The sequence below is a fragment of the Malaclemys terrapin genome, chromosome 15 (assembly GCF_027887155.1).
Source record: "Malaclemys terrapin pileata isolate rMalTer1 chromosome 15, rMalTer1.hap1, whole genome shotgun sequence".
Classification (NCBI taxonomy): Eukaryota; Metazoa; Chordata; order Testudines; family Emydidae; genus Malaclemys; species Malaclemys terrapin.
The window spans coordinates 8,615,592-8,639,245 of record NC_071519.1 but is presented as its reverse complement, the minus strand read 5'-3'; the positions used below and the strand labels follow the sequence as shown (position 1 = coordinate 8,639,245).

General features: G+C 49.5%; 1 protein-coding gene and 1 long non-coding RNA gene across 3 annotated transcripts; both read right to left on the bottom strand.

The window, feature by feature from the left end:
* Positions 1–935: 935 nt before the first annotated feature.
* LOC128823359 (zinc finger protein 883-like) lies at positions 936–5,061 on the bottom strand. Its single transcript, XM_054005602.1, has 2 exons — positions 4,995–5,061; positions 936–4,755 (listed from the first exon to the last, which is right to left on the bottom strand). Exons 1-2 carry the CDS (start codon positions 5,059–5,061, stop codon positions 3,080–3,082), a joined length of 1,743 nt encoding a protein of 580 aa, XP_053861577.1. The 3' UTR covers positions 936–3,079.
* Positions 5,062–5,324: 263 nt separating this feature from the next.
* Positions 5,325–23,647, bottom strand: LOC128823136 (uncharacterized). 2 transcript variants are annotated; one of them, XR_008441688.1, is made up of 4 exons: positions 23,587–23,647; positions 20,695–20,787; positions 19,877–20,003; positions 5,325–5,476 (listed from the first exon to the last, which is right to left on the bottom strand). It is a non-coding gene; the product is annotated as an uncharacterized LOC128823136 (long non-coding RNA). The 2 variants fall into 2 exon arrangements; XR_008441689.1 differs by lacking the exon at positions 5,325–5,476 and adding an exon at positions 8,439–8,479.
* Between the last annotated feature and the right edge of the window lie 7 nt (positions 23,648–23,654).

Sequence of the window (23,654 nt, the reverse complement as noted above, 5' to 3'; positions counted from 1 at the left end):
TTATTCCCCTCTATTCGGCACTAGTGAAGCCACATCTGGAGTATTGCATCCAGTTTTAGGCCCCCCATTAGAGAAAGGAGGGCAACAAAAATGATTAGGGGGCTGGCACATGACTGAGGAGGAGAGGCTGAAGGAACTGGGCTTGTTTAGTCCACAGAAGAGAAGAGTGTGGGGGGATTTGATAGCAGCCCTCAACTGCCTGAAGGGGGGCGGTTCCAGAGAGGTTGGAGCTCAGCTGTTCTCAGTGGTGGCAGATGACAGAACAATGGGCAATAGTCTCAAGTTGCAGGGGGGGAGGTCTAGGTTGGATATTAGGAAAAACTTTTTCACTAGGAGGGTGGTGACGCACTGGAATGGGTTCCCTAGGAAGGTGGTGGAATCTCCATCCTCAGAGGTTTTTAAGGCCCAGCTTGACAAAGCCCTGGTTGGGATGATTTAGTTGGTGTTGGTCCTGCTTTGAGCAGGGGGTTGGACTAGATGACCTCCTGAGGTCTCTTCCAACCCTAATCTTCTATGATTCTCTCTGTGCTTCATGAAATTTTGGATCCAAATGGTAAAGACAGTTGTTCCCAATTTAATCATGGCATCCTTTAGGAGTGTGATCAATGCCACAAAACTAGGGAGCACTGTTCTAAAAATAGTTTACCTGGGCCATAGGTCACCATAGCTTCCATCTCTGGGATGAAAGTCAACCACCAGTACCTACAATTTCTACCTGAGTTCTTGTCAAATTTTTGACCTTCCTTGGAGTAATTTTACACTTCTCTGGTGTAGAATTCTTCACCAACCACACAACATATCAGTAGTGATAGTGAGGTATATAATAAATAATAATAATATATGGAGATATCCAATCTCCTAGAACTGGAAGGGACCCTTAAAGTTCATCGAGTCCAGCCCCTGCCTTCACTACCAGGACCAAGTACTGATTTTTGCCCCAGATCCCTAAGTGGCCCTCTCAAGGATTGAACTCACAACCCTGGGTTTAGCAGGCCAATGCTCAAACCACTGAGCTATCCCTCCCCCACAAAAAACCTGTCTGTAAGCAAGGACTGGCCTGCCTCCCAAGATCGGTGAGAGGCCTTGGCTACACTTGAGGATTCACAGCTCCGAGGGGAGTAGCTTGCAGCGCTGCAGGCGCTGATTACACTGGAGCTTTACAGTGCTGCACTCGCTGCGCTCAGGGGGGTGTTTTTTCACACCCCTGAGCGCAGCAAGTTGCAGTGCTGTACAGCGCCAGTGTAGCCAAGGCCAGAGTGAGGGATCATTTTCCAGGATAGGTTGTAGATTGTTGATAATGCGCGGAAGAGGTTTTAGCTGGGGGCTGTATGTGATGGCCAGTGGTGTTCGGTTATTGTCCTTGTTGGGCCTGTCCTGTAGTAGGTGATTTCTGGGTACCCGTCTTGCTCTGTCAATCTGTTTCCTCACTTCCCCAGGTGCGTATTGTAGTTTTACGAATGCTTGATAAAGATCTTGTAGGTGTTTGTCTCTGTCTGAGGGGTTGGAGCAAATTCGGTTGTATCTTAGGGCTTGGCTGTAGACAATGGATAGTGTGATGTGTCCTGGATGGAAGCTGGAGGCATGTAGGTAAGTATAGCGGTCAGTAGGTTTCTGGTATAGGGTGGTGTTTATGTGACCATCACTTATTTGCACTGTAGTGTCCAGGAAGTGTCTCGCTTGTGTGGACTGGTCCAAGCTGAAGGTTGATGGTGGGGTGGAAATTGTTGAAATCCTGGTGGAATTCTTCAAGGGCTTCCTTTCCGTGGGTCCATATGATGAAGATGTCATCAATGTAGCGCAAGTAGAGGAGGGGCACTAGGGGACAAGAGCTGAGGAAGCGTTGTTCTAAGTCAGCCATAAAAATGTTGGCAGACTGTGGGGCCATGCGGGTACACATGCCACTGACTTGAAGGTATAAGTTGTCCCCAAATCTGAAATGGTTGTGGGTGAGGACAAAGTCACAAAGCTCAGCCACCAGGCATGCTTTGGCCTCATCAGGGATACTGTTCCTGACAGCTTGTAGTCCATCCTCATGTGGAATATTGGTGTAAAGCGCTTCTACATCCATGGTGGCCCGGATGGTGTTTTCAGGAAGAACAGCAATGCATTGTAGTTTCCTTGGAAGTCGGTGGTGTCTCGAAGATAGCTGGGAGTGCTGGTAGCGTAGGGTCTGAGGAGAAAGTCCAAATAGCCAGATAATGCTGCTGTAAGAGTGCCAATGCCCGAGATGATGGAACGTCCAAGGTTTCCAGGTTTATGGATCTTGGGTAGCAGATAGAATAGCCCTGGTCGGGGCTCTGGGGATGTCCCCGTGTAGATTTGTTCCCATACTGTAGCCGGGAGTTTCTTGAGCAGATGGTGTAGTTTCTTTTAGTATTCCTCAGTGGGATCAGAGGATAGTGGCCTGTAAAATGTGGTCCTGGAGAGTTGCCTCGCAGCCTCCTGCTCATAATCGGACCTGTTCATTATGACTACAGCACCTCCTTTGTCAGCCCTCTTGATTATAATGTCAGAGTTGTTTCTGAGGCTGTGGATGGCATTGCGTTCTGTATGGCTGAGGTTCTGGGGCAAGCGATGTTGTTTGTTCACAATTTCAGCCTGTGCACATCTGCGGAAGCACTCTATGTAGAGGTCCAGTCTGTCATTTCGACCGTCAGCAGGAGTCCACGCAGAGTTCTTGTTCTTGTAGTGTTGGTAGGCGGGTTCCTGTGGGCTAGTGCTCTGCTCAGTGGTGCATTGAAAATATTCCTTGAGTCAAGAGACGACGAAAGTAGGCTTCCAGTTCACCGCAAAACTGTATCATATTTGTGGGAATGGTGGGACAGAAAGAGTCCCCGAGATAGGACAGACTCTTCTGCCGGGCTAAGTGTGTGGTTGGATGGACTAACAATATTGTTAGGTGAATTGAGGGTGTCATTGTTGTAGCCAGCCCTCTGTGGCAGGTAGGAGTTTAGATAGTTTACTGTCCTTTTTCCTCCATAGAGAAATGAAGTGTGCATTGTAAATGGCTTGTCTAATTTTTGTCAAGTCCACCCATGTGGAAGGTTGGTTTTGTATGAGAGTCTCCAGTTTTGAGAGCTCATTTTTCATCTTCTCCTGTCTGCTGTACAAGATGCTGATCAGGTGGTTCCTCAGGTCTCTCCCCTATGTGGATTCTCTGATGTTTAGAAAGGCCTGAATTGCTAATGAAACTTTTCCCACACTCACTGCATTCATAGGGCCTCTCGCCTGTGTGGATTCTCTCATGATGAAGAACAAGGCTTGATCTTTGAGTGAAGGTTTTCCCACATTCACTGCATACATAGGGCCTCTCTCCTGTGTGGATTCTCTGATGCCCAGTAAGGTGAGAGCTGTGAGTGAAGCTTTTCCCACACTCACGGCATTCGTAGGGCCTCTCCCCTGTGTGGATTCTCTGATGTTTAGAAAGGGCTGAGCTGTGAATGAAGCTTTTCCCACACTCACAGCATTCATAGGGCCTCTCCCCTGTGTGGATTCTCTGATGTGCAGAAAGGGCTGAGCTGGTAATGAAACTTTTCCCACACTCATGGCATTCGTAGGGCCTCTCGCCTGTGTGGATTCTCTGATGGTGAAAAAGGACTGATCTGTAAGCAAAGTTTTTCCCACACTCACGGCATTCATAGGGCCCCTCGCCTGTGTGCATTCTCTCATGATGAAGAACAAGGCTTGATCTTTGAGTGAAGGTTTTCCCACATTCACTGCATACATAGGGCCTCTCTCCTGTGTGGATTCTCTGATGCCCAGTAAGGCGAGAGCTGTGAGTGAAGCTTTTCCCACACTCACGGCATTCGTAGGGCCTCTCCCCTGTGTGGATTCTCTGATGTTTAGAAAGGGCTGAGCTGTGAATGAAGCTTTTCCCACACTCACAGCATTCATAGGGCCTCTCCCCTGTGTGGATTCTCTGATGTGCAGAAAGGGCTGAGCTGGTAATGAAACTTTTCCCACACTCATGGCATTCGTAGGGCCTCTCCCCTGTGTGGATTCTCTGATGGTGAAAAAGGACTGATCTGTAAGCAAAGTTTTTCCCACACTCACGGCATTCATAGGGCCTCTCCCCTGTGTGGATTCTCTGATGGTTAGAAAGGGATGAGCTGCTAATGAAGTTTTTCCCACACTCACGGCATTCATAGGGCCTCTCCCCTGTGTGGATTCTCTGATGTTTAGAAAGGACTGAGCTGTGAGTGAACCTTTTCCCACACTCATGGCATTCATAGGGCCTCTCCCCTGTGTGGATTCTCTGATGGTTAGAAAGGGATGAGCTGCTAATGAAGTTTTTCCCACACTCACGGCATTCATAGGGCCTCTCCCCTGTGTGGATTCTCTGATGTTTAGAAAGGTTGGAGTTGCTAGTGAAGTTTTTCCCACACTCACGGCATTCATAGGGCCTCTCCCCTGTGTGGATTCTCTGATGTACAGAAAGGGCTGATCTTTGAGTGAAGCATTTTCCACACTCACTGCATGTATTTTTCCTCTTTCCCATGAGGATTTCCTGCTGTGTTGTGGTTTCCTTGACACTCTCCTGAGTTCCCCAACAGGAAATAAATTTACCCACTTTCTCCCCTGAGTGGTGTCCTTGCTCTGTTTCTGGTCTGTGCTGAATCTCACAGGATTTTTCCTTCTCATAACTCCTGGACACATTTCTTTTTGATCTTTGTGATAATGCTCTGTGTTTATCCACTTGCTCAACGTTTTCCTGCTGAGAATTCTGCTCCTCTTTCTCGCATACCAATGCATCACCTGCTGTGATAGAGACAGAAACCTCAAACAGGGATGGAAAGGGGAAGGCCAAACTAAAACAAGTGCTGGAGAGAGGTCAAATAAAAGCAGGAAATGAACTCTTCCAAATTCTTCCCCTAAATAGGAGAGAGGAGGGGATCATTTTGGCTTTCACATCCCATCCAACTTCACAGGGGGAAGGGAGGAAGCTACTGCCTGGTGTCTGCTAGGATCTACAGGAAGCCATGAGCTATATTTACCCTGAGGATACAATCCCGCTAGGGACAATAATGAACTGAGAGAAGTCCCAAAGGCTTTGTAGGACATCCCAAATGTTTCTTTCAGGCACTTACAGATTCTGAGTTGGTTTAATGTTTCCTCATCTGTGCAGGGAGCTCTCAGGATCTCTCTTTCCTCTGAATCCTGGAGGTCTGGGACCCATGGCTCTTCCCCTGGTTCCAGCTGGGAGATCACATCAGATTTGAAAACTAGAAACCCTGAAAGAAAACAAAGGAGTTCAGTTGATTTCATACAACTGAGTCATAAAAAAACACTATTAATTTAACTTCAGTACTTAGCGTGACCTGGTGTGCCTGGGGCAGTCCTCACTGAAAATGCCAAGATCAGGGTAGGCTGAAAAGGGCAGAGCAGATGCTCCCAAAACTGGTGGTAAACACTGAAGTTAAATTCACCAACCACTCACAAACTGTGCTTCTGATCCCCCACACTGGTTATCGAGAAACTGAAAAAAGAAATCACAGCCCCCTTTATTGCATTGCACTTCTCTGACTCCCAATCAGCACCTAGGTCCAGTACAGTGAGAGGTTATTTAAAAACTCTGTTCATATAAACAAACTGTTCTTCTGACCTCAGAGTCAGCCACATTACCAGGTCACTATAGGTTTGGATCTTACCCAAAATACTATGATGCCAGTCAATCCTTTAGAATCTAAACTAAAGGTTTAGAAGACAGAAAGCAAGAAAGCATCTAAACTAAAGGTTTATTATAAAAGAAAAGAAAAGAAAGGAAAAGAAAGAAAGAATGAAAAAGGGAGTTGTTCAATGGGAAAGCAGTCAGATACATTCAGAAATCTATATATCTGGTTGTTAGCAGTATTGATAAGTTCCTGGCTTGAAAGCCTGTCTGGAACACATCCACATTATTCAGTTCTGTGTTCAAGGCTTCAGTTTGTAGAGAAGTTGATCCAGAGGTAGGAAGAGGGATTGAAGACAAAATGGAGATGATGCAACTGCCCTTTATATTCCTTTTGTCGTGTGGCTTCTACTTCCTTTGTCCCAAACACAAGCTTCACAGCACATGGCATGGAAAAGCCTTGGAGTTCTCAGTACACAGGCATACACCTGCATGTCTTGCTGACTCAATAGGTGTATCCTCTTAGTTCTTTCCAGGGGCTCATTGTACAGCTGATGACCCTGGATGGGCCATCGAACAGGCTAGGCAGTGCTGATGCCAATATGTCTGGGGATGTCACCCAGAAACACTGCACAAGTCTGGAAATACAGATATACCCTACATATCTATAACTCACAATACAAAGGTGATACAAAAATAGAAACAAAATTATCATATTTGGAAAATCATAATATTTTCATTGACACCTTACATGGCACATCTAGCTCTGACGTTATTGATATAATCTGGGACCATATAGATCATTGTTGCAACCAAGGTCCTGTAGTGGCACGCAAATCTTGCATAAAGGGGGTCAAATGGGGTGTCTAAGACAAGGTTATGGTTTACTGGTTATGATTATGCTGTCTATATGTGTGTATCAATTTTGTAGTTGAAGTTATGAATATTGGCTCTATACTGTCTGTATTTCAAACTTATGCTATGCTGCTGGGTGACATCCCAGACAAACTGGTGTTAGCTCTGCCTAGCCTGCTTGATGGCCCATTAAGGACCATCAGCTATACAATGGACCCATTGAGAGAAGACAAATATGCCTTGAGACTCAGCAAAGTATGCAGGAACTTGCCCATGTGACTCCAGACTCCATTTTGCTGTAATTTTCCACAGTAAGAACAAAGAGGTGTTCTTACACCTGGAAAAGACTATATAAGGCTGATGCCTCATCTCCATCTAGTCTTCAATCCTGCTTCATACTGCTGGAGGAACTTTGCTACAAGCTGAAGCTTTGAACAAAGGACTGAGGATCCATCCCAGCCGGGGATGTATTCTAGAGACTTGATTTGAATCTGCAGTTTATTCTATCGCTGCTGCAAGCCTGAACCAATAACTTTGCCATTACTGTATGTAATTGATTCCATTTAACCAATTCCAACTCTCATCTCTATCTTTTTCCTTTTATGAATAAACCTTTAGATTTTAGATTCTAAAGGATTGGCAACAGCATGATTTGTGGGTAAGATCTGATTTGTATATTGACCTGGGTCTGGGGCTCAGACCCTTTGGGATCAGGAGAACCTTTTTCTTTTACTGGGGTATTGGTTTTTATAACCATCTGTTCCCATAACGAGTGGCACTGGCAGTAATACTGGGAAACTGGAGTGCCTAAAGAGATTGCTTGTGAGACTTGCGGTTAGCCAGTGGGGTGAGACCGAAGTCCTCTTAGTCTGGCTGGTTGGGTTTGCCTTAGAGATGGAAAAAACCCAGCCTTGGGCTGTAACTGCCCTGTTTGAGCAATTTGTCCTTGCATCTGAAGAAGTGAGGTTCTTACCCATGAAAGCTTATGCTCCCAGTACTTCTGTTAGTCTCAAAGGGGCCACAGGACCCTCTGTTGCTTTTTACAGATTCAGACTAACACGGCTACCCCTCTGATAGTTGTCCCGAGTTGGCATTCTCAGTTGGGTTCCGCCAGAACCTCATTGTCACACTAGCAGAATTCATTGCAATTTTATCATATTGGTATTCATAATAAAATAATAATAATATAAAGTGTCTCTCAATTCCATACACTGTCACTTAATAAACCAGTGAATTCCCAGGACAGGCTCCCCTGGTCTTTGAAGATGCCAAACACCTTGATTGTGAGGGATTGAAATACCCACATATATGTTGGGAAAACACATAGACACTGTGCAAGTCTGGACCCCTATGTTCACTCTTCTACAAAATAATGATCAATTTTGTACATAGTATGTGTCAGGGCTGAATCCCCACTCTATCACCCTAAGTGCAGAAAGTGGGGGCCCGCAAGGATTCTAAAATTAATTTGTGCCATTCTAGGCTTGTAGTAAACCTCCAAGGTTTCAGCTTTTCTCTGACCTTGGCTTGGTAAATGCAAATGCACGACCCAAATGCAAAAAACCCCCTCTGGGGCACCCTCAAGCCCTTTCATCTCCCCTCCAGAAAAGAGGGGAGAAAGAAAACAAAGGAAATTAGCTGTGGCTACCAGATAATCAAACAACATGCAAAAACCTCTTAGGACACCAAAAATCCAATCCCATTCTTAAAAGAGGTAAATTTTATTAAAATTAAAAAGGAAAGGAATATATCTGGAACTTAGACTTTTGCTAGCTCTTAAAAGAAAATTAATTTTTGTAAGCACCCCAAATAGCTTTCTTGGGGGTTCAGCTTAAAGCTTACAAGGAAACAAAAGCATCTAGGATAGCACAGAGGAGATCCAAAAGCCAAAATAAAAAATAAACCTGATTGTGTCTGTCTAAACATTCCCTATTCAAATAATTTATTCCAGGTAGGGAACATGAATTTTCATACCTGGTTCAAGCCATGCACAGCATTGCTACTCCATGTCTCCTTCTAAGGAGAACAACAGACAAAGGGAAAGTTACTTTCCCATTTAAAAAAGTTTAGCCTTTCCATTGGCTCTTTTGGTCAGGTGCCCACTCCTTTTCTTTTACCTGTGGGCTTGTTAATCCTTTACAGGTAAAGCAAGCAGAGAACTCACACCAACAGGGATTTTACAGCAAGGCTGGCTGGGTGTTACAAAAGGGAGCTCTATCCCCTCCCCTTTATTTATCATTTGAAAAAGACATTATTTACTGAATATCCTCCTGTTAAAATGTGTAGCAACAGTGTATGTAAAGTTGAGATTTTACGGTATGATATTACTGAAAAAGTTGCAACCCTAACCCTAAGTTCCTCAGAGACAGCAAGGCAAACAGCTGGTCAAAAAGCCATTCTCCAGCAGGGGGAAGGTGTGAAGAAGACATTTACATTCCACCACAGGGACCAGTTGAAGCTCATATCTACAACAGACCGTCTGTCACCATTACTCAGCTGAGAACTGAAGTTGTTTCTAGTACAAAGGACTGAATTATAAAAAGAGGTGAGGAAAATGCTTGAGACTCTCTCCCCTTTCCCTCTGCTCATGACAACTCCTGAAGAACTGAACTTGGGCAACAGGGGCAGGTTAGGGGGAGTCCTGGCTGAAAGGAAGGCCAGCCTGTCTCAGCATATGGTGAGAGAAACATTTGTTTTAAATCTGTTTTAGCTTGTCACGTTAAACATTAGTTCATGTTTTATCTTGCATTTCTTTTGTAAACAATTCAGACTTTTATGCATCCTTATTTGTAGTCACTTAAAATCTTTTTTTTCCCCACTAGTTAATAATTTTGTTTTATTGTTTTCTCTAACCAGTGTGTTTGGATTAAAGTGTGTTGGAAACTCCATTTGGGATAACAAGGCTGGAGCATGTCATTTTCCACTGATGAAATAACAGACTTCATATGAGCTTGCATTGTTCAGTAGTGTTCTGGACAGGGCAAGATGCACATTTCTGGTGGAAAGTCTGGAACCAGAGAATTTTCTGCAGTTCTCCTGTAGTGTACTGCAATTCGTGAGTGGCTGACTAGCAGCACTCAAAACTGTGTAACTGAGAGCGAGTTACATGCTGAAGACTGTGTGTTAACTGCCCAGGAGTGGCTGCTCTCACAGTAAAGCAGTGTAAAAGGCACCCCAGCCGGGGGAACTGAGGGGACACAGCTGTTCAACAGTCCAGATTGCACTGTGGTGAGTGTCTGTGACATTAAATTTCAAAGAGGCTCTAAAACACCAAGAAATTAAATCCACGTCCCAGAAATCGAATTTAACACCATTAATCTGGCCTTGAATAGGGACTGGCTGGCTCATTACAGAAGCAGCTTTTCCTCTCCTGGAATTGACACCTCCTCATCTATTATTGGGAGTGGACTACATCCACCCTGATTGAATTGACCCTGTCAACACTGGTTCTCCACTTGTGAAGTAACTCCCTGCACTCCATATGTCAGTATATAATGCCTGCATCTGTAACTTTCACTCTCTGCATCTGAAGAAGTGAGGTTTTTACCCACGAAAGCTTATGCCCAAATAAATCTATTAGTCTTTAAGGTGCCACCAGACTCCTTGTGGTTTGTCCAGAAATGGAAGTCTCCAGAGAGAGGGCAAGTCTCCCTGGCACTGCTTCTTGCTGACAGACAGGTCCGGTGACAAAGAGAGAGTCCTGGGGAAGCTGGAAACAGTAAGCATGGGCTGGTGGGGTTCAGTGGAGAAAGGGAACAGGAAGGGCAGGGATATTACTGAACGCAGGATCTCAGCAGTACTAAATGTCAGGATATCACATATTGCAGCCCATTGGAAAACATAATGCCAAATATACATATAAAATGAAGGGGTCTAAATTAGTTGTTTCCATTGATTTATATAAGGGCAATAAGATATTCTCTGTATTATTGTCTATCCCTTTTTAAATAATTCCTAACATCCTGTTTGTTTTTTTGACCTCTGCTGCACACTGCGTGGATGTCTTCAGAGAACTATCCACAATGACTCCAAGATCTTTTCCCCCCGATTAGTTCTAGCTAAATTTCCCCCCATCATATTGTACATATAGTTGGGGTTATTTTTTCCAATGTGCATTACTTTATATTTATCCACATAAAATTTCATTTGCCATTTTGTTGCCCATTCACTTAGTTTTGTGAGATCTTTCTGAAGTTCTTCACAGTCTGGTTTGGTCTTAACTATCTTGAGCAGTTTAGTATTATCTGCAAACTTTGCCATCTCACTGTTTACCCCTTTCTCCAGATCATTTATGAATAAGTTGAATAGGATTGATCCTAGGACTGACCCTTGGGGAACACCACTAGTTACTCCTCTCCATTCTGAAAATTTACCATTTATTACTACCCTTTGTTCCCTGTCTTTAACTAGTTCTCGATCCATGAAAAGATCTTCCCTCTTATCCCATGACAGCTTAATTTATGTAAGAGACTTTGGTGAGGGACCTTGTCAAAGGCTTTCTGGAAATCTAAGTACACCACTGGATCCCCCTGTCCACATGTTTGTTGACCCCTTCAAAGAACGCTAATAGATTAGTAAGACACGATTTCCCTTTACAGAAACCATGTTGACTATTGCTCAACAGTTTATGTTTTTCTGTGTGCCTGACAATTTTATTCTTAACTATTGTTTTGACTAATTTGCCCAGTACCGATGTTAGACTTACCGGTCTGTAATTGCCGGGATCACCTCTAGAGCCCTTTTTAAATATTGGTGTTACATTAGCTAACTTCCAAGCATTGGGTACAGAAGCTGATTTAAAGGACAGGATACAAACCATAGCTAATAGTTCCCCAATTTCACATTTGAGTTCTTTCAGAACTCTTGGGTAAATACCATCTGGTTCCAATGATTTGTTACAGTTAAGTTTATCAATTAGTTCCAAAACCACCTCTAGTGACACTTCAATTTGTGCCAGTTCCTCAGATTTGTCACCCACAAAAGGTTTGGGAATCTCCCTAACATCCTCAGCCGTGAAGACTGAAGCAAAGAATGCATTTAGTTTCTCTGCAATGACTATCGTCTTTAAGCATTCCTTTTGCATCTCGATCGCTCAGGGGCCCCACTGGTTGTTTAGCAGGCTTCCTGCTTTTGATGTACTTAAACATTTTGTTATTACCTTTTGAGTTTTTGGCTAGCTGTTCCTCAAACTCCTTTTTGGCTTTTCTTATTACCTTTTGACACTTAATTTGGCAGTGCTTATGCTCCCTTCTATATACCTCACTAGGATTTGACTTCCACTTTTTAAAAGATGCCTTTTTATCTCTCACTGCTTCTTTTACATGGTTAAGCCAAGCCACAGTGGCTCTTTTTTAGTTCTTTTGCTGTGTTTTTTAATTTGGGGTATACATTGAAGTTGGGCCTCTAATATTGTGTTTTTGAAAAGTGTCCATGCAGCTTGCAGGGATTTCACTCTAGTCATTGTACCTTTGAATTTCTGTTTAACTAACCCCTCATTTTTGCATAGTTCCCCTTTCTGAAATTAAATGCCACAGTGTTGAGCTGTTGAGGTGTTCTGCCCACCACAGGAATTTTAAATGTTCTTATATTATGGTCACTATTTCCAAGCCGTCCTGTTATAGTTACCTCTTGGACCAGCTCCTGCGCTCCACTTAGGACTAAATCGAGAGTTGCTTCTCCCCTTGCGGGTTCTTGTACCAGCTGCTCCAAGAAGCAGTCATTTAAAGTATCAACAAATGTTGTCTCTGCATTTTGTCCTGAGGTGACATGTCAATATGGGGATAATTGAAATCCCCCACTATTATGGAGTTCTTTATTTTGATAGCCTCTCTAAACTCCCTTAGCATTTCATCGTCACGATCACTGTCTTTGACAGGTGGTCAATAATAGATCCCTATTGTTGTATTCTTATTAGAGCATGGAATTACTATCCATAGAGAGTCTATGGAACATGCAGTTTCATTTAAGATTTTTACATCATTTGAGTCTACATTTTCTTTAATATACAGTGCCATTCCCCACGCCCCAAAAAATTACGACCTGCTCTGTCCTTCCAATATATTTTGTACCCTGGAATGATTGTGTCCCATTGACTGTCCTCACTCCACCAGGTTTCTGTGATGCTGTCACGGAGTGTGGGGGAGTTAGGGCCCTGCACCCCCGGCTTCCTGCGATTTACTGCGACTCTCAGCCAGCCAGTAAAGCAGAAGGTTTATTTGGATGACAGGAATACAATCCAAGACAGGTCTTGCAGGCACAGACAACAGGGACCCCCTCAGTTAGGTCCATCTTGGGGTCCCAAGGCATCCCAGCCCAGCCCCCCTTGGGAGATCAGAGCCATCTCTGCCTCCCAGCCATCTCTCCAGCCTGCTTCCCACACCCTGGCTGCCGCGACCCCTCCCACAGCCTTTGTTCAGTTTCCCGGGCTAAGGAGTCACCTGGCCTTCAACCCCTTCCTGGGTTCTCGTGTTACACCCTCAGGTATGCGCCCTCGGGCTGTCTCCCATCCTCCAATGCAGACTATTCCAGCCACACTCCCCTGTCAGCATTCACAGACCACAGTGAGAACAGGCCCAGTTCGTCACATCTCTCCCCACTTCGAGACCGAACTGAGCAGGGTCACTTTAGCCAGTGACCTGGGGAAGTTCGAACCTACCCCCGTTCCCATGGATGCTCCCGCATCCCTCCCATTCCTTGGTGAGAATTACACCAGGCCCCTTCAGTTTCACGCCCCCCCTTAGGTCGGGGGTGCTTGATGGCACTCGCAGTTCGCATGTGGGAAGGTTTATGCGGCCTGTGCCCTTTCCCCACCCCCATACCTCTGGGGCTCCAACTGGGCTGTGGTCTTCTCCCAGCGCTCCAGTCTGGAGGTCTGTGCTCTGGGCTCTCTTGGTTCAGAGCTGCCCTTTTAACCTTGGCCACCCTCCGGAAAGGCTCCTCTATGCTGGGCAAGGGTCCTAAAGCTGTTTTCCCCTTGTCCCAGGCCTTCCTCCCCCCCTGACAGGGGTCACAGGATCCGCAGTACTGTCGGACAGTAACAAAGACCCCAGGCCAGTAAAAGCTCCGTAGCAGCCTCTGCTGGGTACGCCAGGTTCCCTGGTGCCCTGAGAGGGGAATGTCATGGGCCCGGCACAGCAGCTGGCGGCGATACTTCTGGGGTACCACCAGCTGCCTCCTGATCCCCCCTGACTCCATTTCCCCTGGGGGAGCCCATTCTCGGTACAGGAACCCCTTCTCCCACAGGAACCTTTTCCGGCCACCTCGTCCCATGGTCTGTACCGCATTGAGGTCGGCTAGGTCCCTTATCTTCCGCAAGGAGGGGTCTCTCTGTAACTCGGCCTGGAACTCAGCAGCTGGGACAGGGATGGCCACCTGCTCTTCCTCGCCTGCTGGGCCTGAAGCTGCAGCCTCCCTGAGCCGTGTCCCTGGGCGTTCCCTCCCCACCAGGTTAGGGTCCTGCGCCTCAGGCAAGGCACCCCCCCCCAAGGCCAGGGCGCAGTGCCCCTCGCCGGCTCTGACTGCGGGTCACAACCAGTGCCTTTTGGGGATTGCTTGGCCAGTTCTCCAGGTCCCCCCCCATCAATACCTCAGTGGGCAAATACGGGTGTACCCCCACATCCTTGGGGCCCTCCTTGGCCCCCCACTTCAGGTGTACCCTTGCCACGGGTACTTTGACTGGTGTTCCGCCCACCCCCGTCAGGGTCAGGTAGGTGTTGGGCACCACCTGATCTGGGGCCACCACCTCGGGCCGGGCCAGCGTCACCTCTGCGCCCGTATCCCAGTATCCATTGACCTTCCTCCCATCCACCTCCAGGGGAACAAGGTACTCTCTCCGGAGGGACAGCCCCGCGCCTACCATATAAACCAAAAACCCTGAGTCTGGAGCATCCAGCCCCCTAGAGGAGTTGGCCTGGAGCTCTCCTCCCTCCTTAGCAGGTGGTACTCTGCCAGCCCCTCTTCCCTGGGAATGCTGCCTTTCGCCGGGCTGGGTCTCTACCCAGTCAACCCTCTGTGGGTTCGGTCTGCTCAGTCTGTCCCTGAGCCTAGGGCACTGGGCCCGTATGTGGCCCTTTTGGCCACAGTGGTAGCAGCCCATGTCCCATGGGTCCCCTTGAGTAGGTCGGATGGTCCTGATGCCAGATGCTCCCCTCTGATGGGTTTTTTCTGTATTTTCCCATAGGGAGGTCCCATGGTGACTCTCTCTCTGCGTTGTGGTGGGACTGTTCCTTTGGGACTCCTCCCTTTTATCTCCTGACCGGCTCTTTACAAACTCATCGGCCAGCTGCCCGGCGTGTCGCGGGTTCTCTGGCTTTCTGTCCACCAACCACAGCCTCAGGTCGGATGGGCACCGCTCATACAGTTGCTCCAGTACCAGCAGTTTAATCAGGTCCTCCTTCGTCTGGGCCCCACCAGCCCACTTGCTGGCGTATCTTTCCATGCGGGCGGCTAGTTGCAGATATGAGATCTCAGGGGTTTTATCTTGACTCCGGAACCTTTCCTGGTACATTTCAGGAGTCAGCCCAAACTCACGTAGCAGGGCCTTTTTGAATAGTTCGTAGTCCCCTTTCTCTGCCTCTCCCAGTTGGCGGTACAATGCCACGGATTTGGGGTCCAGTAAGGGGGTAAGGACCCGGAGTCTGTCCGCGGGATCAACCCGGTGCAGCTCGCAGGCCGTCTCAAAGGCCTCCAGGAAGTCATCCATGTCCTCCCCCTCCTTGCGTGGGGCCAGGATGCACTTATCAAAGCTCTGTGCAGTCCTGGGTCCTCCCTCACTCACCGCAGCCGGGGGTTCGCTGCCCCTCAGTCTCGCCAGTTCCAGTTCACGCTGATGCTGTCTCTCATTCTCCTGTCTCTGTCTCTCATTCTCCTCCCGTTCATGCTGATGCTGTCTCTCATTCTCCTGTCTCTGTCTCTCATTCTCCTCCCGTTCATGCTGATGCTGTCTCTGTTGTTCACGATCCTCCAGCTCTCTCAGTTTTAGCTCTTTCTCCCATTCCAGCCAATTCCGCTCCACGGATGCCGAATGTCGCCGGGAGGATCCTCTGCTGGCCGGCGAGCTTCGCCGGGAGGGTCCCCTGCTGGCCGGGGGGGCCACGGCGCCTTCGGTATTTGCTGGGCTCCTCCCCACCCTTCCCCTAGGCATAGGAAGGAGGGGTCTCGGGAAGCCCTCAGCAGCCGGCTGACCACTCCCAGCTGGGACACACACTGGTGCCTGCGCTGCATTTGCCAGGCTGCTTCCCTGAGACACAGGGATCAGTTCATTCGCGCGATCTTCCGCCTCCAGCCGGGCAATGAGCTGTGCTTTGGTGAGCCTCCCAATGCACAGCCCCCTCTGCTTGCACAGCTCCACCAGGTCGCTCTTAAGCCGCTTGGCATACATCTTCCTGCTGGCCACTCACCGGCCTGTGTGCTCACAGCTCCCCACAGTTCCCAGGGGGCCCCCTAGTGTGCCAGCCCTTCTCGAGGTCACCACCTCTCTGCCAGGGTCGAGCTGCAGACTCCGCCGCCCCTGGGACCACTCGCTGCGATCCCCCCGGGGGACCCTGTTACTGCAAAAGTCCTTCTCGCTGGTCACACACTCCCAGGGGTAATAACCGTCTCTCTCTCACTCTTCAGCACGCCTGGTCCCCATCAATCCCCCTTCGTTTTACTGCTCCCCAGTCACTTACTGCAGGAAGCGCCGTCCACGGGGTGCAGTAGATCCCGCCGCTGCCACCAGTTGTCACGGAGTGTGGGGGAGTTAGGGCCCTGCACCCCCGGCTTCCTGCGATTCACTGCGACTCTCAGCCAGCAGGTAAAGCAGAAGGTTTATTTGGATGACAGGAATACAATCCAAGACAGGTCTTGCAGGCACAGACAACAGGGACCCCCCTCAGTTAGGCATCTTGGGGTCCCAAGGCATCCCAGCCCAGCCCCCCTTGGGAGGTCAGAGCCATCTCTGCCTCCCAGCCATCTCTCCAGCCTGCTTCCCACACCCTGGCTGCCGCGACCCCTCCCACAGCCTTTGTTCAGTTTCCCGGGCTAAGGAGTCACCTGGCCTTCAACCCCTTCCTGGGTTCTCGTGTTACACCCTCAGGTATGCGCCCTCGGGCTGTCTCCCATCCTCCAATGCAGACTATTCCAGCCACACTCCCCTGTCAGCATTCACAGACCACAGTGAGAACAGGCCCAGTTCGTCACAGATGCCTATTATGTCAATATCCTCTTTTAACACGAGGCACTCTAATTCACACATCTTATTATTTAGACTTCTAGCATTTGTGTACAAGCACTTTAAAAACTTATCACTGTTTATTTGTCTGCCCTTTTCTGATGTGTCAGATTCTTTTGTGTGTGAATGCTTCTCCTCTGATCTGGCCCCTACTTTATCCTCTTCCAGCCTCTCTTCCTGACTAAAACTATAAAATCTCTATCACTAGACTCTCCTCTAAGAGAGGTCTCTGTCCAATCCACGTGCTCCTCTGCAGCCATCGGCTTTCCCCCATCTTAGTTTAAAAACTGCTCTGCACCTTTTTAATGTTAAGTGCCAGCAGTCTGGTTCCACTTTGGTTTAGGTGGAGCCCATTCTTCCTGTATAGGCTCCCCCCCATCCCAAAAGTTTCCCCAGTTCCTAATAAATCTAAACCCCTCCTCTCTACACCCTTGTCTCATCCACGCATTGAGACTCTGAAGCTCTGCCTGCCTACCTGGCCCTGCACATGGAACTGGAAGCATTTCTGAGAATGCCACCATAGAGGTCCTGGATTTCAGTCTCTTTCCTAGCAGCCTAAATTTGGCCTCCAGGACGTCTTGCCTACCCTTCCTTATGTCATTGGTGCCTACATGTACCACGACCACCGGCTCCTCCCCAGCTCTACACATAAATCTATCTAGATGCCTCGAGAGATCCGCAACCTTCGCACTAGGCAGGCAAGTCACCATATGGTTCTCCTGGTCATCACAAACCCAGCTATCCTTGTTTCTAATGATCAAATCTCCCATTACTTACAGCTGCCTCTTCTTAATGACTGGAGTTCCCTCCCCTGGCAAGGTAACCTCAGTGCAAGAGGTTACCCCAACACTATCTGGAAGGAGGGTCCCAACTACGGGAAGGTTTCCCTCTGTTCCCGTTGACTGCTCTGCTTCCCTGGGCCTTTCATCCTCCTCAACAGCGCAGGGGTGGTCTATCCAGAAGTGGGAGAAATCTACAGTTTCCTGGAAAGCCTCATCAACATACTTCTCTGCCTCTCTTAGCGTCTCCAGTTCCACCACCCTGGCCTCCAAAGCCTCCACGTGGTCTCTGAGGGCCAGGAGCTCCTTGCACCGAATGCACACATATGCCACCCGCCCACAGGGCAGGTAATCATACATGCTAAATTGAGTGCAATAAACAGGACAGCCCCCACTCTGCTGCTGGGCTTCTGTCTGCATTCCCTCTTACAGCTACCTAGGTTAACAATAGGGGTTATGTTTAAATCAAGAAGTCTGTATTATAGCTTTAAGTGTTTTAAAGAATGGCAAGAGTACCTCGCCCCCCTTCCCACTCCCCTTCCAAACTCCCTCACGAAACTCCCTGTTAGCAGCCCTGGTCGCTTGCTCACTACTTTACAAAGCACTCCCCTATCACATACCCCCCGCACCCCCAGCCCCTGCTGTGAGCCACTCAGGGTAGGGGGCTGGGAGCACCCCCACGACCCCAGCCCACACCCCCAGACCTGACTCCTGCACCCCCTCACACACCCCCAGCCCTCCCTAACTCCTGAACCCCACCCACGTCCTCACCCCCAACCTGAACACCAAATGGGAGCTCCTGCACCCCCTCCCACATTGCCATCTGCACCCCTCACACCAAATGGGAGCTGCCCCAGGTAAGCACTCCACACCCCAACCTCCGGCCCCAACCCTAAGCCCCCTCCTGCATCCTAAAACCTGGCCAGACCCTGTACCCCAATCGCCAGCCTGCTCCTGCACCCTAACTCCCTCCCAGACCCTGCACCCCCAGCCCTGACTCCTGCACCCTGAACACCCTGCCGTCCCTGACTCCTGCACCCCCTCACACACGCCCAGCCATGACTCCTTAACCCCTCACACACACCCCAGTCCCCTGCCTTCCCTGATTCCCGCAACCCCCCCATACCTCCTGCCCCCACACCCCCCAGTCCCTCTGACTCCTGCACCCCCCCAGCCCCCTGACTCCTGCACCCCCTCGCACCCAGCCCTTATTCCTTCACCCCCTCTCAAACACACCCCAATTCCCTGCCTTCCCTGATTCCTGCAACCACCCATAACCCCTCCCCCCCACACAGCTCCAGCCCCAACTCCTGCACCCCCTCACACCTCCAGCCCCCTGACTCCTGCACCCCACTCATATACCCCCAGTCCCCTCTGACTTCTGTACCCCCTCACACACACCCAGTCCTGACTCCTGTACCCCCCTACACACAGCCTCCTGCCCTCCCACAACTCCACCTACATTCCTCGCATGAAGCAGGAGCTGCCCCAGGTAAGCGCTCCACACCCCAACCCCCTGCCCCGCCCTGAGCCCCCTCCCACACCCTAACTCCTGGACAGACCCTGGACACCAACCTCCAGCCTGCTCCTGCACCCCCAGCCCTGAGCCCCCTCACACACCCTAAATCCTGGCCAGTCCCCACACCCCAATGTTTTTTACATTTTTTTTTATAAAGGGCTCTTATCCAAAGCGCTTTACAATAGTTCGCTAACAGTACAAACAACATTTGGAAAGATCATTAAGTGGTGCACTGAGACCCTCAGCGATTTTCAACTGGTCTGTGGAAAAATCAGTTGGATTACAAGAACAATCAAGGTAGCTCACTTTATTTTCATTTACTTCCTATTACTTATAGGAGGAGGAGGAAGAAAAAAAAGAATGAAAAATCGGGGTGGGGGGATAAGAGAGAATGTTCTTTTTCTTGCCTGGGTCCGAAGGAGGAGCCTACAAAATGAAGCTGAGCACAGGGCCCCACTAACGCTAAAACTGCCACTGAGCTTCCTTCTCTGGATGCCCCCAGCCAGCATTCAAGGACACACGGAGCGTCTGTGTGATACGCAAGCCTAGACCAGCAGCTCTGACTCCAGCAGCCTGCTCGTTACACCCCAAGCACATTCAGGTTTGGGTGGAGAAGGCTCAGGGTTTGAGAGGTCAGGGGTAGGAAGCTTCTGTTGATTATGCCGCACCTAACGCTCAGTTTTACTTGAGCAAACAGGAGATTTGACACTGTGTGATACTGCTCCTGTGCTCTGTTCCCAAAGTGTTCTGCAGTGGGGGAGGGTCTCAGGTAGTGTGTGTGTGTGTGTCACTGGCATATTGGGGTGATGCTGAAATTGGGCAGAGTAGAGGTGGCATTGTGGGGATGGCGTGAACCTTAACTCTTCTTTTCCCCTTCCAAGAACCGAGGGGATGGGAATCCTTACCCAGCAAGGTCACGTTCTCATAGTTCTCCTGCATGACATCCCAATAGAGGGCTCTCTGAGTGGGGTCCAGCAGAGCCCATTCTTCCCTGGTGAAATACACAGCCACCTCCTCAAAGGTCACCGGCTCCTGAAAGACCAAGAGTCCAATGCTCAGTACCTGCTGCCCCACTCACAGTCCCACTATTTGTGGGGGAGAGGAACCCATCAAAGGGAAGCCCTGGGTGGATTGCAGTCAACAGAGTCCCACTCCCACCCTGCTCAGAGCATCCAGGAAACACCAGAGTGAGGGAACCAAGAGAGAGCCCCTCTGTTCTCCCAGCAGATCAATCACACACCTACTAGCCACAGACTGATAAAGGAGATGGAGCCACTAGCAGGGTCCAGGAAGAGCTCCCTGTTAGGAAGCCCAACACCCGCCCCATTCTGAAGAGCTGGATATGAAGGGAGGGGAATCTCCCCTAAGCCAGACTGGTGGGTGCCCCCTTCATATCTCACATCAGCCACTGGTTAGTCAGATCAGCCTTCAGCATTACGAGTCTGGTCAGTGTTTCTAGCCCCATGTAGCTGGGTTATTTTCTGTTCTACAAATTAGGTCATTTCCACCACCAAAGCTCATGGGTCTGTTCCTAGAATCTAGGCCCACTTATTAAACAACTCCCAGCAGGTTTGCCACATGCTGTCCTCCTCCATTTCTCCACCCTGTGCATTTCCTGCCCCACTCCAACCTCCAAACCAGACTGTGAAAACCTTCCCATCTCCGGTGTATTTGCTGCCCCTCTCCCTCCTGCAGGAACCCACCAGCAACCCCCTGATAATACCTGCCTGGACTGACTCCTCTGCAGCCATTTCTCTCCCCTGTCCCATGGGAGGCTGGGATGAACTGGAGCGAAACATGGACATCATTCTGCAGCCTGGCAGGGTGAGAAGGGCAGTTGTGGAGGTTTCAGAGCCCCACCTCACAGGGAAAATTGCTGATCTCATTTGCCTTACTGTCCATCTGGAGTCACTCCTCCTTTTTCCATGCAGTGACTCTTGATTAACCTTCGTCTCAATTAAACCAGATTTCAGAAAGAACGAGTCCAGAATGCTGTGGAAGAGACCATTGTGTGGCAGTGCTAACCCCCTTCCCACCTCCCTTATCCCCCCAGATCGAGAACAAGGACTGGGGGGCACAAATTTTCCAAACGGAACCAAAAGTTCCTTACCTTTTCAAAAGAGAAGAAAAGGAAAACCTGTGATTTCACACTAACAGTGTTTGATAAGCGGATAGAAAGTTATCACAGTGACAGGGCATGTGACTGGGGAATGCCGGGCAGTGCTTGGAGCCAGGACTCTGGCACAAGTTGATCAGAAAGAAGAATCATGGTTAGTAGCAGTTGCCAGAGCCCACAGCCAGGGGCCCCAGACACCCCCCAGCCAGGGTCCCACCAGATATTCCCTGGGATGCAGCCCCCAGAGTCCCTGGCCAGGGACCCCAGATACCCCTCAAAGCCCCACCGGCCAGGGAATCCCCACCACACCATGACTGCCAGGTTGGGAATCCCAAAGGGTTCCCCCCATCAAGAGCCCCTAGCAGCCAGGGACCCCCGCAAGGGAACCCCCCACTGGGAACTCAGTCCCTCACTGCCTGCCTAGGACTCCCCCCCGCCCTCCAGCAGGATCTGTCATGCTGTTTATCTGGGACCCCCTCCTCCGCCTAATGGGACCCCTCACTCTGCTTCCCTGGCATTCCGTGACCTAGTGCCAGAGCTCCGCCGCCCCACCCCCCGCCAGCTCTGTGCACTGGACATGGCAACGATCGCAGGAGCCAGCGGGGGAAGCCCAGACTCAGCCCCTGGCACAGCACCAGGCTCCCTCTAACCCCTGTCCCGCCTCCCCAAGAGACGCCCACCCCCGCTGTTCTGCAGCCAAGAGGCCCCCAGCGACACCCACCTCCAGGACCCATAGCCTCAGGGCTGGGCACATCAGAACCACCCCCCCAAACCTCCAGAACCCACCAACTTGATTAGGGTACCTCCTGCCCAGTCACCCAAACACCTCCCCTACCATAATGCCCCTTCAGCTCCAGCTGAAATCTCCCCACACAGACATCCCTTGCCCCCAGAGCAACAGTGTTACCTCACAGTGTCTGAGAAGTGGATAGAAAGTTACCACCACCCCCTGCTGGCCAGTCACACAGGCAGAGGGAGCCCTGGGGGATGCCTCTTGAACAGGGGAATGGAAGGCCTGGAGGGCAAGAAAGGTAAGAAATGTCCATGGCCTGTCACTAGCAAATAATGGCCATGGATCCACCCCAGGTGTGGCTACATCTTAGCACTGCGGGAATCAACCCCTCATGGAGACCATTTGTCATGCGGTTTGGGATACTTCTGGACTCACGCTGCACTCAGAGCGACCTCCTCATCCCGTGCCAGCTGGAGAAAAGAAAAGGGTCCAGCCAACTCTCCTGTTTCCAGGTGGGGGCCACTGATCCCCAAACAGGGGGAGGCCTCTGGCTTTGATGTGTATTAAATATGTGGCTGGTCTCTTTTATCAGCAAAGATTTTAACAGAGATAAAGGGGGGAAGAAATGATTCTCAAAGGAGAGGGGAAAGATAATCACTGGGCAATTTAATCCCCTGCAACCTCCAGGATGGAGAACGACTCAGGGCAACTAGTTCCCTCCAAGGAAGGAGAAGTTGCTGGGATTGAGAAAGATGGGGAACAGCCCCAAACATGAAAGGATTTTTAATTGACATTTGATAATAACGTAGAAACAAAAGAGAAAGGCTGGAAATCTGAGAGATTTTGGATCAATTTTGCAAATAATAGAGAGGAAAGCGGAAAATCAGAGGGATTTTATATCAGTTGTTGATATGAGGTAAAATCTGAGTGTTTCCCATCAATATTTGTTAAATGAATACAGAAGAAATGGGCACCATTTTATATCTATGTTCAAGAATCTGAGAAAAGGCATAAATCTGAGATTTTCTTTGTATTTTATAATTAGAGAGACAGGCAAAAATCTCAGGACATATTCAATTAGAAATAGACAACTAGAGAGAAGTGGGGCAAATGTTTAGGGTATTTTACATCAATATTTGAGATTTGCAGAGAAAACATGTTACGAACTATGCAATTGAAGATGGAAAATCAGAATTATGGAGAGATCAGGGGGAAATCAGGAGAGATGAGAGAGGTGATCATTTGAGGAGAAAGGTGGGGAATCTCCCCGGATTTTATAGCCACCTGTGAGCTGATGAAAGAGAAAAGGGAAAGAATTAGAGAAAATTTGTATCAAGGGGTGAGAGGCAAGTGGCACAAACAGGGACAGGATCCAATTAACCACCCCACCCACCCACCAACCACTTCTCCCCCCGGGGATTTCCTGGCTGCACAGAGACAGTTCAATACCCCTCCTCCCCCCACGTCCCACTGACCTTCTCTCCCGCCCCCCACCCCATCGGGCCCCAGTCTCTGAGCGCGCCCCCCTGCGGGGCCGGGGACAGATCCTGCTGCAGCTCCACTGGGGCTGAGGCAGCTCCGAGGCTTCTCCCAGGTTCCCGGGGCGGAGAGTCACTTTCCTGCCCGGCCCCAGCGCCCCCCCGGGATCTCTCACTCACCGGGGGGCTCCGGCCCGGGGGGCGGGTCCCAGCTGGAGAAAGCCCCCCCGGCCGGGCATGGAGGAGTTAATGCCGGGCTCCCCCCGCACGGACCCCGGGGAGCAGCACCTGCTCAGCTCGGAGCCCCGGGTTACACGGAGGCAGCAGCTTTGTTCTCCCGCCCCCACGTGGACTCG